Below are 15,214 nucleotides of genomic sequence, written 5' to 3'. Positions count from 1 at the left end.
ATGTTTCCACTACTCAGGTATAAAGTCTAGGCTATAGCGTACAAGCAATTGAACAAACGGAGCCATACGAGTTTTTATTCACTTTATGTTTATATCCAGTTTTTTAAAGTGCTCACTGAAAAGTAACAAGTGATAATGTGTTATAAAAGAAAACCTGGGCTTCCCTGGTGCCGCAGTGGTTAAGAATCCACCTGCCAATGCAGGGGACACAGGTTCGTGCCCTGGTCCAGGAAGATCCTACATGCCGCGGAGCAACTAAGCCTGTGTGCCACAACTACTGAGCCTGCACTCTAGAGCCCACGAGCCACAACTACTGAGCCCACGTGCCACAACTACTGAAGCCCGCGTGCCTAGAGCCCGTGCTCTGCAACAAGAGAAGCCACCACAATGAGAAGCCCGCGCAATGAAGAGTAGCCCCCGCTCGCCGCAACTAGAGAAAGCCCATGTGCAGCAACAAAGACCCAACGCAGCCAAAAATAAATAAAAATAAAAATAAATTTATTTAAAAAAAAACCTAACCGCACATTCCAAGAAAATTATGCAAATAAGAGGATATCAGAAAATACAACTTAGAAAGTAAGCTTTTTTTCTCCTCCACTATCATACTTTTCTACCACTGGTGAAAAGTCAACACAATAGAATGAATAAATGAATGACAAACTGGATGAGATTAAACTTTCAAAGGTATCATCTCACTGGTGTTTTAAAGATCTGAATGATATGTATCTCATTTTTATTATACGAAGTAAAGGTGAAAATGTATTTACTTTTACCATTTTTATCACAGAAGGAAGAAAATCCAAAGACACAGGGGAGCAGGGACTAAAGAAAGAGCAACGTGGAGAAAGACAACTAGGAGTATATGATTCTGAACAATCCAAGTCATTGTTAAAAGGGGATGGGAGCTAAAAAGAAATCAGGTATAACCTTTGAAAACTTGTACATAAAATTAATTTTATTAATCAAGTAATATTAGAAACTGAAATACCACTACACACTTGCATAGTACTTTACTGCTGTACTTAATAATATACCTCATTTCAAACTGGTATCTTCACTAGCACTCTAAAATGGGCAAGTGTTTTACACAGGAGGAAAATGACCAAGGCCCAGAGCTCAGACTTCTACATACACATCATTTCAGTTCTTCACCAGGGCTCACAAAGGGAAGAGATTCATTAAACAACTCTTATACTAGATCCATTTACGCTGCATGGAATCCTTCAGTAAAATGCTGCCTCTGGATTTATTTTTCACACAAATCTCAATTTTCCCACAGTGGATTTTCTTCAAGTGGGATATATGTATATAAAAGAATACACGGGGTTTACCAAGCACTTCAAAATGTTCCACAAACAGGAATAAGAAACTGTTTTTAAAATGTTAATTGTAGGGACTTCCCTGGTGGTGCAGTGGTTGAGAATCCACCTGACAATGAAGGCAACATGGGTTCGAACCCTGGTCCGGGAAGATCCCACATGCCGTGGAACAACTGGGCCCGTGTGACACCACTGCTGAGCCTGTGCTCTGGAGCCCGCGAGCCACAGCTACTGAGCCGGCATGCCACAACTGCTGAAGCCCACGCTCTATGACAAGAGAAGCCACCGTGGTGAGAGGCCCGCACACCACAACGAGGAGTGGCCCCCACTTGCCGCAACTAGAGAAAGCCCGTGCTCAGCAACAAAGACCCAACACAGCCAAAAATAAAAATAAATAAAACAAATAAATTTATTTTAAAAAAATGTTAATTGTAAAATCCTTTTTTCTATAAAAAAGTAATAGGGTAATCCCTGTGATTTTCTATTTACATATATTATACTATACTTATATTAGTTGGTATTATGAGCTATCTACATATTTACCCCCTTTAGCCTCTTCATCTTACCTTTACTAATAGCATAATCCTGCATGCTGATCCAAAGGCTTCGAGCAGGCTCTTTTGAACAACCCAATGCCAAGTCTACGTAGACAGCAATTTCAGGCCGCAATTTGTAATCAAAAGGCTTCTGTTCTTCATTTCCCGAAAGAGCTACTTCTAATAGGCAACTCATACATTTATCTAAAAAAAAAATTACACAAGTTATCGATTTCAAGCTTTGTAAATTTTGGTGCTACAAATAAAATCTTACCATATTTACTTAATGCATATGAAATGATACATTTCAAACCATTTTAAGTAGATGCTACAAAGGTAAAGTCCTTTAATGCTTCTCAATTGGGCATAGTATCACCCCTTTCTTTATGTGACTAAATGTAACATTCCAGGGAGGAGTGCTGGCATTTTGGTAGGCAGGGTCCTACATGTGCAGCACAGTCTTGTGTAACGAACTTTCTTGCTCAAAACGGATTGATATCCTTGTTGAGAAACATGGGACCACTGGGAAAGAGACTAGCCAAGATTTTTCTTTTCTTTTTGTAGACTTAAGGGAAAATAATCACTTCAGTATGATTTAAGGAAGATCAAAGATATTGATACTTGAACAATTTCTCAACTGATATTTACATTTGTTCAGGTGGTTCCTAACTTTCCAATGGGACATTTGGCATTAAGAATTCATTTTCCATTTAAAAAACAAAACACTTCTCTAAATGACAGGTTCCTGGGCTAATACCCAAAGTCAATTTAACCCACAATATAACTAAATTATCATTTATTTACAATTTTACAGACAAGAGCCTCTTCCTAATATATGCAAGTATTTTTTTTTAGAAGCTACTGCTTATCTTTGTTTTTTATTATTATTATTAATTTTTAGCTGTGTTGGGTCTTCGATGCTGCGCACAGGCTTTCTCTAGTTGCAGTGAGCGGGGGCTACTCTTCGTTGCGGTGCACAGGCTTCTCGTTGTGGTGGCTTGTTGCAGAGCATGGGCTCTAGATGCGTGGGCTTCAGTAGTTGTGGCATGCAGGCCCAGTAGTTGTGGCTCACGGGCTCTAGAGCGCAGGCTCAGTAGTTGTGGCACACGGGCTTAGTTGCTCCGTGGCATGTGGGATCTTCCTGGACCAGGGCTCAAACCCGTGTCCCCTGCATTGGCAGGCAGATTCTTAACCACTGTGGGAAGTCCAATATATGCCAAGTATTTAAACATAAAACGTAACATTTTAATAGTTTCATAATTTTATAATTTAAAACGTGAAAAATAACATTAAAACTGAAATTGATTATATTCATACCAAAGGCCAGTTGAGTAAAGTACACATAACAGAAATATGAGGAAGGTAGAGATAAAGATACTTTTGTCCTCAGGAGGACATTTGGGACTATCACAGAGTTAAACACTGATAGCACTGGAACTATCTTTATGATGTTAAATACCCCTTGAAAAAAAACATGATTTTACTTTTTTTGATACAAACGTTCCTAAGTACCAGTCTAGCATTCATCAGCCATGGCTGGAATCACTTTCTGGTTCATAAATGAAACAATGAATATACACTCCTATTTGGAAAAGGAAGAAAATCTTCAACATCTCTCACTCCCACCCTCCAACCCTCCAACCCCAAAGCAGAAATCTCCATGATTTTTGTCATGGTTTCTACTTTTTGTTTCTCCTCTTGAGATTCTCTTAGATTGAGATTTTTCTTAGATTTTGCTTCTTGGACACTCTCTGAGTCTCTTTCTCTTATCAGAGAAATAATAAATTTAAAATCTAGGGACTTCCCTGGTGGTCCAGTGGGTAAGACTCTGCGCTCCCAATGCAGAGGGCCCGGGTTCGATCCCTGGTCAGGGAACTAGATCCCACGTGCCGCAACTAAGAAGTCCACATGCCACAACGAAGATCCCACGTGCTGCAACTAAAATCTGGCACAGCCAAAAAAACATTTCTTAAAAATAAATAAATAAAATAAAATCTAGTAAGACCATATGGGCTATCTAATCTAACTCATTATTTTAAGGATTGAAATTAGAGGTTCAGAGAGATTAAAGGACCAATCCTAGACAAAACAACTACATCATCTTTCAGGAACTGGAGAAATCCTCATGTTCAGACAGTCTGAGAGCTAGCCTACCATCAAAGTAGACAAATGGAAGATGAGGCAGGAAAGGAAACACCAAAGGTACCATAAATGGGGAGGAAAAAAATAAGGAATCACACAAGGTAATATCAGCTTGAAAGTAGGACAGGCTGGGAGGAGAAGGGACTGGCCCTCACAACTGAGAGGTGTTTATGACCTGAGCCCTGGTAAGTCATGGTCAGTAACCTTCTATGAAGCAGTTTCATAACCTCCAAGCCCCAGAACACAAGTAATTAAGCATTTTCCCATTTTTATGAGTTAGATGACTTGCTCAAAATGAGTGATAAATAAAAACAGAGCAGAACCAGACCTACATTTCCCTAGTTCAGGGGCTCTTTTCACTATACGATGCTGCAGGACTTAACTTTTCTGAGGGCTCCAAGTTACAGTCTTGGATCCCCTATCCTGCAAATGTTGCATTTGTTTTCTATCAGTTCTCTATTCAGCAAACCGAGAATAAGAGAAGTCTCCAAAGGAGGTACAAACAGAAGCATGTATTCTAAATGCTGCAGAGAAACACATTACCTAACTGAGGGGTATCCATTTCTACACCATCACTAAAAAGTGGTGTTTTCATCCAATATGCAGTGTCCTGTTCCTCTGGAGACACAGGCGAACCCTGAAGCATGCCACCAAGACATCGTCCAATAAGAAGAGCAATTGTTCTTTCCAGATCAACAAGCCACACCCAGGACTGGGCTGGCTGAGGTAATGGCACACCAGCAGGATCAATCAGTTCTGGCCCTCCTGAAAACAAAATCATTAGTAATTTATCTGGTGTTGAAGATTCTCAAGCTTTTTCATTTATATTGCACTGCAACAAGACACTGAAGCAAAATAATTTTATAATGAAAACACAGATTACAACACTTTCTGTATATACTCTCTTTAGTAGGCTAATTTAAAATATATTCAGATAAGTTTGCCATCAAATAAAAATCTGCTCTGTAAAGTTACTGATTTTGAGATAAACATTGAAACAGTACATGGCAGAATTACCCCCCCCATTGACTCTATTCCTACTTTTCACTGTCCAGATCAAATTTCAACCTTAAGAGTAAGTAACTGAGGTAGCTCATCCCTCCAAAATAAAACAAGAGCTGCTCTAGTAAAATGACACTTAGTATTGTTCAATGCTTTTAAGGCCTGAATTCAGATCTGTCCTATACTAAGATCAAGACCCATGCTTTCTTATTGTACATTTGTTTTTAAAAGTTCTTCACTTAAAAAAAAAAAAATACTACAGTTAGCCATAAAGATAAGAAGAGACATCAATGAAATCATAAAAGAAAAACACAAGAAATCAACAAATTCAAAAACTGGGCATTTGAAAACACTAATAAAATGGACAAACCTCTAATAAAATTAATCCAGAAAAAAAAGATGGCATAAATTTTAAAATTAAAAATACAAAAAGAGGATATAACCACAGATACACTAGAGATTTTTAAAAACTATGTGTGAATATTATGAACAACTCTGTGTCAATAAATTTGAAAACCAACAAAATGACGTTTTCTGAAAAAATATCAATTTCTGAAATGGATTTGAGAAGCAACAAAAAGCTGTAAGAGAACAATAACCACTAAAAAAGGAAAATTAATAGCGAAAAACCTACCTATAAAAAAACACTAGGGCCAGATAGTTTTTATAAACTCTTTTAAACCTTCAAGAAGAGAAAACTCCTAAATTACACAAATTATTTCAGAGAAAAGGGAAAAAAAGGAAGATTCCAAACTGATGTTATGAGGTTAGTATAATTGTGGTCGTAAAAATGACACAAGGATAGCATGAAAAAGGAAGATCATGGGAAGAAATCAGTTATGAACACAGATGCAAAAATCCAAAATAAAATGACACCTTCCTCGCCTAATACAAATAGAGTGAGTCTTAGCAAATTCTGAGATTGCTTTAGAAAAACAAGAGTAAACCTGGAATGGCTCCAAATAAAGCCTAATCAATATCCTGATACAGCTGTAACCTTAACACTTGACTTCATCTAAACCCAGCTGTCACAGAACAATGGGATATAAGACGGGCCCTCAAACTATTCTGTCCAATCCCAATCTCTCCAGGAGAAGAAACCAAAGCTTCAAGAAGTTATAAGTGACTTGCCCAAGATCATACAGCCAAGTTCAAACAGAGCCAATACTAAAATCTAAATCTTTTTATGCCTTAGACCAGGATTCTTTCCATAAAACATGTGACCTCATTTAAACTTGAAAGGTTTTTAAGATTTCAGTAATGAAACTCCTTTGATAGCCTTAGGATAGACAGACTTCAATGGAAAAATACATTGATGTTTTCTAGACATGATATTTTAAGCTATATTCAATGGAATAAAATCATCAACATTTTATAAATTAAGAGTGAATTCACATATTACGTCTAAAATCAAAATGCTATTTCCTATAAAGTACCTAAAAAGAAAAACACAGAAAGATAGGTTTCCAATTTCCACCTTTTACATTCAATCAGTTATCTACATATCCAACCAAAATACAAAATATTTTACTGTCGAATAGAGATTTAAAACTAAAAACGTTTGCATTTAAGAAATAAAACAAATCAATTCATTGATTGTAAAATGTGTCATTATGCTGTTGACTGATTTATGCAACAATGCCTCCTATCATCCACTGTAAGATGTATCCAAATTAAGCCATGTCAAAATTTGAAGAGAAGCATGTCTTGGAATCAATGAAATATACTATTCAAGCCTGATGATCAGATAAAGACTTTATTTGTGACACTTATATATAAGCAACTTTCTTAAATTTTCCCATCTCAGCTGCCCACTTCACACTATAAGCTTTTAGACAGTAACAACTTTATCTTTTGATTACATTAAATAACCAAGTGTCAGATATGATTTACCTGATGCATGCAAGAGAAACAACTTTTCTCAACAGCATTATTTGCTCCTTTATTATCTTTACTTACCATGAAGAGGCCACTGTAACTCCTGGTCTTCTAAAAGAGTGGCCGCTGGCAGGAGTCTATTAAGGCAGTCAAGAGGTGGCAACAAGTCGAGGAGGTAACTCAATAAAGGCCGAGCCACCGACACCGGGAGTAACAGTAGGGAGTTAACAATCTGGCAGAGCATACTGCCTGCAGCTGAGACGTATATCACATCTATGAAGGGTAAGAAATTTAACAGGCATCAATTGTTTCAAACAAACTTAAAACAAAAAAACTAATAAATACTATTTCTGCCTAGAACTCTTTGTTGAATTATTATATAACTCTCTGGTAGCTAGGGTTGGGTTAGTATTTACTCACTTTCAGAAAGTGTCACCAACAGACACTTTATGGGAAAGCACAAATATCCTTGTGCCAACAAATTCAAAGGATTATAGCTGCTTCCCTTAAAATGCATTATGAATTTCTCATTCACAAATTTATTCTCATTTTCAGATTTACTCAAGAAATATTTATTGAACACATACAACATATCAGGCACTATTATAGGTGAAAGGTGTACAGCTGTGAACAAAGAACTAAAAATTCCTGCCCTCATGGTGCTTACATTCTACTGTAGGAAGTCTTTTATGTTTTTTAAACCAAATTCACTTTTTTTAAAATTAAAATCACCTCAAAACATCTGTTTTTTTAAATTATCTGTATTGGTTTTTAATCAATTCTGTGTCAATATTTTATTGTATTTGGGGGCAAGAAGACCATTCAGAGATGAACTCAATTTGAACAAATTAAATTTTAGACGCCTGTGGAACAACAAAATGCAAGTGTCTAGTAAGCAATGGTTTTAGTTTCTCAGTTTATTTATTTCTTTGTTCAGCGAGGAAACTTCAGAAATAAGTTGCTTTTGGACAGACTTACCAAATTTTACCTATCTTTGGGATAATCAAGAAAAGGCAGCTAGTAGGTAACTAGAGAAAGGCTCTTGTGTAAAAAAGGAGTTCTCAGCTAGATGCATATACGGGAGTCAACATACACATGGCGGTTAAAGACAACAGGACCAGATAAGATCATTCTCAGAGAAAAGAGGGTTGAGGGCAAAATTCAGAAGATCCTAAACATTAAAGGGCATGCCCAAAAAAGAGGAGCTTACAGGAACAGACTGAAAAAGAGTGGTCAAAGAGATATGTGTAAATACAGGATTGTGACTACACAGAAGACCAGAGAAAAGAAAGCATTTCAAGACAGAAAGAGATGGTAAATGCTAAAGAAAGGTAAAGAAAGAGATGAAAATCTCACTTTATGCCATTTAATATTAATCTTTTTGAGTATATATCATCTAATTCCTTTAAATTAGACCTCTGTCACACCAATTAGCATCTTTTAAGATTAATCAGATAAATCACTGTTGCCATCACCCCAAAACCAAGATCAAAGGGATCTTCGATAACAAAGGAGATTCAACGTCATTCCTATTCCACTCAGAGGTTTCCGGCCCTCTTAAAGCTTTGGAAAGGCCAGAACTCTTGCTTTACAACCACTGATTAAATATGAAACCCAGTACCAAACACACCTCTTAATTTTTCTCCAACGCTGCCATTCCAAGGACTTTCTTTGAGCAAATTTGCAGAACGTGAATAAATATCTGTGGCATGAGGCAACAAGAGCTGAAGATGTTTATGAAGCAATGCCACACTGCTTGAGTTCTGAGGAAAAAAGTTCCTAAATTACTACTTTGGAAGATTCAAGGTAGAAAAATATCGTGGCTTACCCAAATATCTGAGTTTCAAGGTCCCTGAGAAAAGACCATAAAAGGCAAAGAATCACATACCTCACTAATGTTATTGATATGGCAAAATGCCAGCAGCTGTTTCTGCAGTGAACACAGCAGTTCATGAAGATGAGCAGGCTGACTGTTCTCTGAAGACGATGTTCCAAGTAGAAATTTATCACTATTCTTTTCTAGCTCCCCAAATGCTTGATCCTAAAATGATACATAAATTAAGATTATATTTGAAGTGTTTGAAAGTGAAATTAATGTCCTACCATAAATGATTCTGATTTAAGAAGCCATTGTCTCCTTTCTCCCATTATTAATCTTTAAATCTTTGCTATGTTGTCATTAGCTATAAGGTGGTAAGATTTATCAAGCCATTTCCATTTGTTTTTCCATTAAAAAAAGTTTCACCACAAAACCTTTTGTGGTTTCACCACAAAAACTTTGAAAATGCAGAAAACAAGAAAAAGGAAAACAATACCCAAAGACAACACATTTCAACATTTTAATGCTATTGCTTTCCTGACCTCCTATGTAAAGGTTTTGTTTTCACATATTTGAATTTCTAAGAACACAATTCTTAGAAATTAAATTTATTTCTGATTATAAAAGAAGTAAGTGGCCTAAAGAAACATGACAACTAAATACAATGTATGATCCTGGATTTGGGGGGCAGAGGGAGGGTGCCATAAAGGACATTACTGGGATAACTGTAGAAATTTGAGTATGGACTATGTATTATACAATAGTTCTGTGTCAATGTTAAATTTCCTGAATTCAATAATTGTTCTGTTGTTATGTAAGAGAATGTCCTTATTCTTAAAAAATATAAGTGCTTAGGAATAGCCAGCATGACATCTGCAGTTTACTCTCAAATGATGGATGGAAGAAAGGAAACAAGGAAAGGCAAATTTGGCTGAAGCGTACAGGAGAGTTCTTTGAAAGTTTCTTGTAATTCTTGTGGGAGTTTTAAGTTATTTCAAGTTAAAAATATTTTTTTTAAACAGAAATAGTGTAACAAATTTAGAAAATACCGAAACTGTATTTTAAAAAACTTTAAATCACCATTTAGTCAACCACCATATCTAATATTTTGTATTTCTTTCCTGATTTTTTTGTGACTTTTCATTTTTTTCATAATACTGCATATTCTATTTTTAGTCTTCTCTTTTCTAACAGATCCACAAATATTTTACATGTTTTCATAAGCCATATGTACATAAAATTTGAGACATAATATTCCACTGAGTATATATATCATAATGTACTTAAACCATTCCCCAACTTTTACATATTTCAGTTGTTTCCAACTTTTCTTTCTTATAATAATGATGTGATGAACATCTTTATGCATAAAGTATGGTCTTTGTTTATAAATATGCAAGAGAGAGTCACAGAACATTTTAAGGCCCTTCCTATATAAGCACCTAATTATAAGCAGCCAAATTAGCACTGCTAGAGACTGAATGAATGTTTATGTCCCTTCAAAATTCTTATGTTGAACCTAATCCCCAATGTGGTGGTATTTGGAGGTGGGGCCTCTGGGAGGTGATTAAGTCATGAGGGCAGAACCCTCGTGAATGGGATTAGTGACCTTACAAAAGAGACCCCTTGTGTGAGGACACAGCAAGAAGACGGCTGTCTATGAATCAAGAAGCAGGCACCACCAAATCTGCTGTCTCCTTGATCTTGGACTTTCCGTCTCCATAACTGTGAGAAATAAATTTGTGTTGTAGATAAGCCGGCCCACTCTGTGGTATTCTATTACAGCAGCCCAAACAGACTAAGACCAGCACCATTATTTTAAAATCTTAGAACATGACAAATTTGGTTAAATTACATCAGAAAGAAACAAAAATTTATGATTTTCAGCCTAAAAGCAGTTAGTATTTTATTTCCATTTCCATATAATATACACATCTACCTCAGCCTTATTGGCATAAAAAAGGCACTACTTTAATACAACTTTGGGGAAAAGTTTCAGTTAATACCAAATGGATACACTGTAACATTGTTCCCATTCCATTTGCAGCCAAACATCAGCTCAAATTTACATCCTTAAATCTGAAAGAAAATAATTCTACAGGAACAACTGTCACTCTGACTTAGTCAACAACCTTTTAAGTTGGGCAGAACAGAACACTAAGACTTGTACAGAAGAAAAAGAATATACAGACCTGACCCTGAATAGGAGTAGGAGACAATATGAAATGATACACAAACTATTCAAAGTTAAGTCACATAGTACACTTTGACTCTAAAAACTGATGAGAGGTATGCAGTTATAATTACATGGTTAGAAAAGGTTATTTGAGCAAGGCTTCCAAGAACAGTCAAGTGTTAAAGAAGTCATAGATTGGTAGATAAGAAGAGAAAAGAGGAAATAGGTGTGTCACGCATGAGTTCAGATGAGTGTGGTGTGTAAGCCAAATGATGAAGGGTCTGAAAAAGTTCTGATTTAATAAAATGAGGTTATTGAATACAAAAAGGTTATTCTAGCAGTAGGATGCTGAGAGGAGACCACCAACAGTGACAACAGCTGTAACATTGCTATTACCATTAGGTCGTGATGGCATGGATTAGAACCCACAGAAATGGAAAGAAAAAAAGTGACGGATCTAAGAAACACCAGGGAGTAAGAACTAAGGGCATCCTAATACAGAGAAAGCTATACTGTCCATTGTCTTCTCTCCTATTGACCAGCCTATTTTTAATAATTTAATAAAATAATAATTTTAATTAATTGACAAGCCTATTTTTAAACAATTTAAACCACACTGTTTAATTATAAGATTATATCTGGTAAGGTTAATCCTTTCCTCATTCTTCTCTTGCAAAATGTTGTTGAATATTTTTATCTGTTTATTCTTGTACATTAATATCAGAAAAAAATTGGTAAAATTCCAAAACAAATCTCTTTGGAACTCTCAACTACAAGTCATTTGGCACCCACAATATTTCAGAAGATCTGACATATTTCCCCCCTTTCGGGGAGTGGAGTTTAGTTTTACTTATTTCATAAGCGTTTAAGTGTCAAAATACCTTGACCTGAAGTGATCCCTACCCCCTCCAAAAAAAAAAAAAAAAAAAAACCAACCCAAGTTTTATTCTTTTTTTTTTTTTTTTTTTAACTACAAAATAAGAGCAACTTACTGTATAAAATCCTAAATTTCTTAAGAGAGTCTTCATCAAAATTTCAGCCAGATGGGTGTCTGGATGGCAGCTCTGCGTGCCATAAGGTTGATCCGACAGGTTTCCATAGCCAGTACATACAGAAGAGAGGTCAGCAGCATCGGAGGGTGAGCTATACCCAAGTAAGGAGGCTACATGGGTATGATCTTGCAAACTTGTTAGAATAATATCCAGTTGCATTCTCTAAAGAAAAATATTTCCATCGATGAAATAGGAACAAATAATAATTAGCTTAAAACGCACTAGAAAAGTAAAAAAAGGATCCCGGGGAGTGGGGGGGGAATATATACTAATGATGCTAACTAATCCACTTAATATCCTAATGAACAATAATCTTTTAGGAAGTCTGTAATTTTTTAAAAAGCTATCCCACTAATACCTTTTGAGAAATTGCAACTTATAGTGTTTTATTACATCCTTTACTACCTGAAACTCTTAAGCTAAAATGGCACACCCTACATAATGATTTTAGCACTATAAGTAAGAAGAGTAGGCACTGTCAACAGATAAATTACACTATACATTCTTCTACAGAATTACCAATGAAACTATTTATTCTAATGTTTAAAATAAATCATTTGAAATCTAAACTAATACAAAATACTCATTGGAAAGCATCTGTGGCTATTATACTGCCAGTATACCACTTTCTCCCTCAAATCTATAACTCGACAATTGATTGTTCTACTTGGTGGAGCAAAATGTACTTAGTTTAACGTACATAAGATAATAAAAATGGAAAGAAGAAGCATACTCATATCATCAAGTACTTTTTCACAACAGTCATCTTCTTTTACTTTTTATGTAAGCTATTTCAAAGTTCTGGGCATGGAACCAACAGCAGCACATGCCCTTGATTTCAACTCAGAATACTACAAATAAACTAAAAGATCTCTGGTTTGACAGTGTGAGCAACATTGGAAAAATTAGACATAATTTTAATAATTAGCCCCAAATCATTTAATAAGTTATCACTTGCTTCACTTTCATTAGAAATCTGGGAACTCTTCCAGCAGAAAACATTAAATACTAGGATTTACCAGACTCATCAAGTTAAGTATTATTCCCTGAACACATGGCAATCGATTAGCTTTATTTCCCTCTCAGTCTTTTTTTTTTTTTTGTAATATAGTACTGGTTTACTTAGATACCATGCAAAGGCTCACCTGTCCTTTAGATAAGCTTTCCCATCTATCAGGTCCTTGGGGTAAAAGAGAATGAAGTAATTCCATACGTTCTCGTAATGGAGGTAACAGCATGGTTGCTCCCACTGACAGAGTTTCAATTACCACCTAATATAAAAAAGAAAAGCAGATTTATTTGGCCTGGTTCTTATCTTTTTAACAGAAAAACATAAAAAATAAATCCACTGACTATTAAGAGCAAAGAAGTCTAAAGAAGGTGGATCATGGAAGTCTAAAGAAGGAGGCATGTGAATAAAAGAAAGCATGCCAAGTCCTTCTTTAGATGTCTTTAAGAAGACTTAGAAGGACTTCCCTTCTAAGTTGTAAAGAATCTGCCTTACAATGCAGGGGACGCGGTTTGATCCCTGGTCGGGGAACTAAGATCCCACATGCCGCAGGGCAACTAAGCCCACGTGCCACAACTACTGAGCTCACGTGCCTCAACTAGAGAGCCTGTGTGCTGCAAACTACAGAGCCTACACGCTCTGGAACCCGCACGCCACAACTACAGAGCCCATGTGCCCTGAAGCCTGCACACCACAACTAGGGAGAAGCCTGTGTGCTGCAACGAGGAGCCCATGCGCCACAGTGAAAGATCCCGCATACCTCAACAAAGATTCTGCGTGCCGCAACTAAGACCCGACACAGACAAAAATAAATAAAATAAATAAATAAATAAATAATAAATGTTTAAAAAAAAAAGAATTTATGCATAAAAAAAATTTTTTAAAAAGAAGACTTAGAATATATATCTTGGGGATTTCCCTGGCGGTCCAGTGGTTAAGACTTTGCCTTCCAATGCAGGGGGTGCGGGTTTGATCCCTGGTCGGGGAGCTAAGATCCCAATGCCTCGAAGCCAAAAAACCAAAACATAAAACAGAAGCAATACTGCAACAAATTCAATAAAGACTTAAAAAAATAAAAAAGAATATATATTTTGGATTTCCCACTAAGTAACTAGTCATTATGCAATAAATATTTACTGTTGAGTCTATAGTGCTGAGCCTGGTAAAGCTCTTTACAAAGTGCTGGGGATGTAGAAATGAACAAGACAGATAAAAGCCCTGCTTTCATAAGCATACAGTCTAGTAGGAAAAAGAGATTCTGAGTAAGTAATTTTAAGTGTGAAAGGAGTCACATGGACAAAGTAAAAAGAAATGCAAACCTGAGTGAGCACCCATACATAAAGGCAATTAACATGGTCTATGGGTTCATCATGGAGGGTCTCCCTGAGGATTGGGCATTTAGATTAAAAATTGAAAAATGAGCACGCCTTGGCCAAACAAAGGTCCAGGTATCAGGAACAGCATAAAAAATAGCTGTATTATCTTAGGCCCTAAAACTTCTCTGGATCATAGCTTCTTTACCACTAAAATAAGGATGCTGAATTAGAAAAAAAGAAACACTCAATGATTAAGAAAAGAGCTCTTATAAATTAAAAATATGACATAAAAAATAAAAACCTCAATAGGAGGGTTAGAATATAAAAATTGAATTTCTCATAAAGTAGAGGGGAGAAAAGATGGAAAACAGGAAAGAAAACATAAGAAAAGTAAGAGGACTGGGGCCTTTCTGATGGCGCAGTGCTTAAGAATCCGCCTGTCAATGCAGGGGACATGGGTTCAAGCCCTGGTCCAGGAAGATCCCACATGCCGCGGAGCAACGAAGCCCATGAGCAACAACTACTGAAGCCCGCACTCTAGAGACTGCGAGCCACAGCTACTGAAGCCCGCGTGCCTACAGCCCAGTGCTTCGCAACAAGAGAACCCACTGCGATGAGAAGCCTGCGCACCGCAACGAAGAGTAGCCCCCACTCGCCGCAATTAGAGAAAGCCCACACGCAGCAACGAAGACCCAACGCAGCCAAAAATAAATTAATTAATTTAAAAAAAATTAGACATTAAAAAAAATCAGACACAGAGGACTGGTCCAGGTCCATTATCCCAATAATGAGTTCCAGAGACAGAGAGAAAACACAGAAGACAATAAAGAGAAAATCAACAATACACTTCAAGCTAATTTCTTAACACTGAAGGCTCTGAGTTTCCAAGTTAAGAGTCTACCCAAATATACACAAAAATGGATAAAATCAGACTCACATCAGTTCATATCATTTTAAAATATGAA

The 15,214-nt window shown here is 36.5% G+C and overlaps 1 protein-coding gene across 12 annotated transcripts in view; it reads right to left on the bottom strand.

The window, feature by feature from the left end:
* HERC1 (HECT and RLD domain containing E3 ubiquitin protein ligase family member 1) overlaps nucleotides 1–15,214 on the bottom strand; it is a 225,201-nt gene that overhangs the window by 128,116 nt on the left and 81,871 nt on the right. For all 12 annotated transcript variants that reach the window (XM_059913065.1, XM_059913067.1, XM_059913069.1 and 9 more), the window contains exons 13-19: nucleotides 13,070–13,195; nucleotides 11,865–12,086; nucleotides 8,766–8,918; nucleotides 8,508–8,640; nucleotides 6,959–7,150; nucleotides 4,541–4,762; nucleotides 1,886–2,059 (exon numbers count right to left, since the gene is read on the bottom strand). In XM_059913065.1, coding sequence (XP_059769048.1) covers nucleotides 1,886–2,059; nucleotides 4,541–4,762; nucleotides 6,959–7,150; nucleotides 8,508–8,640; nucleotides 8,766–8,918; nucleotides 11,865–12,086; nucleotides 13,070–13,195 — 1,222 coding nt within the window. The remainder of the gene's footprint in view (nucleotides 1–1,885; nucleotides 2,060–4,540; nucleotides 4,763–6,958; nucleotides 7,151–8,507; nucleotides 8,641–8,765; nucleotides 8,919–11,864; nucleotides 12,087–13,069; nucleotides 13,196–15,214) is intronic.

The sequence above is a fragment of the Balaenoptera ricei genome, chromosome 2 (genome assembly GCF_028023285.1).
Source record: "Balaenoptera ricei isolate mBalRic1 chromosome 2, mBalRic1.hap2, whole genome shotgun sequence".
Lineage (NCBI taxonomy): Eukaryota > Metazoa > Chordata > Mammalia > Artiodactyla > Balaenopteridae > Balaenoptera > Balaenoptera ricei.
The sequence above is the reverse complement of the archived record's forward strand: the minus strand, read 5'-3'. Positions and strand labels throughout refer to the sequence as shown.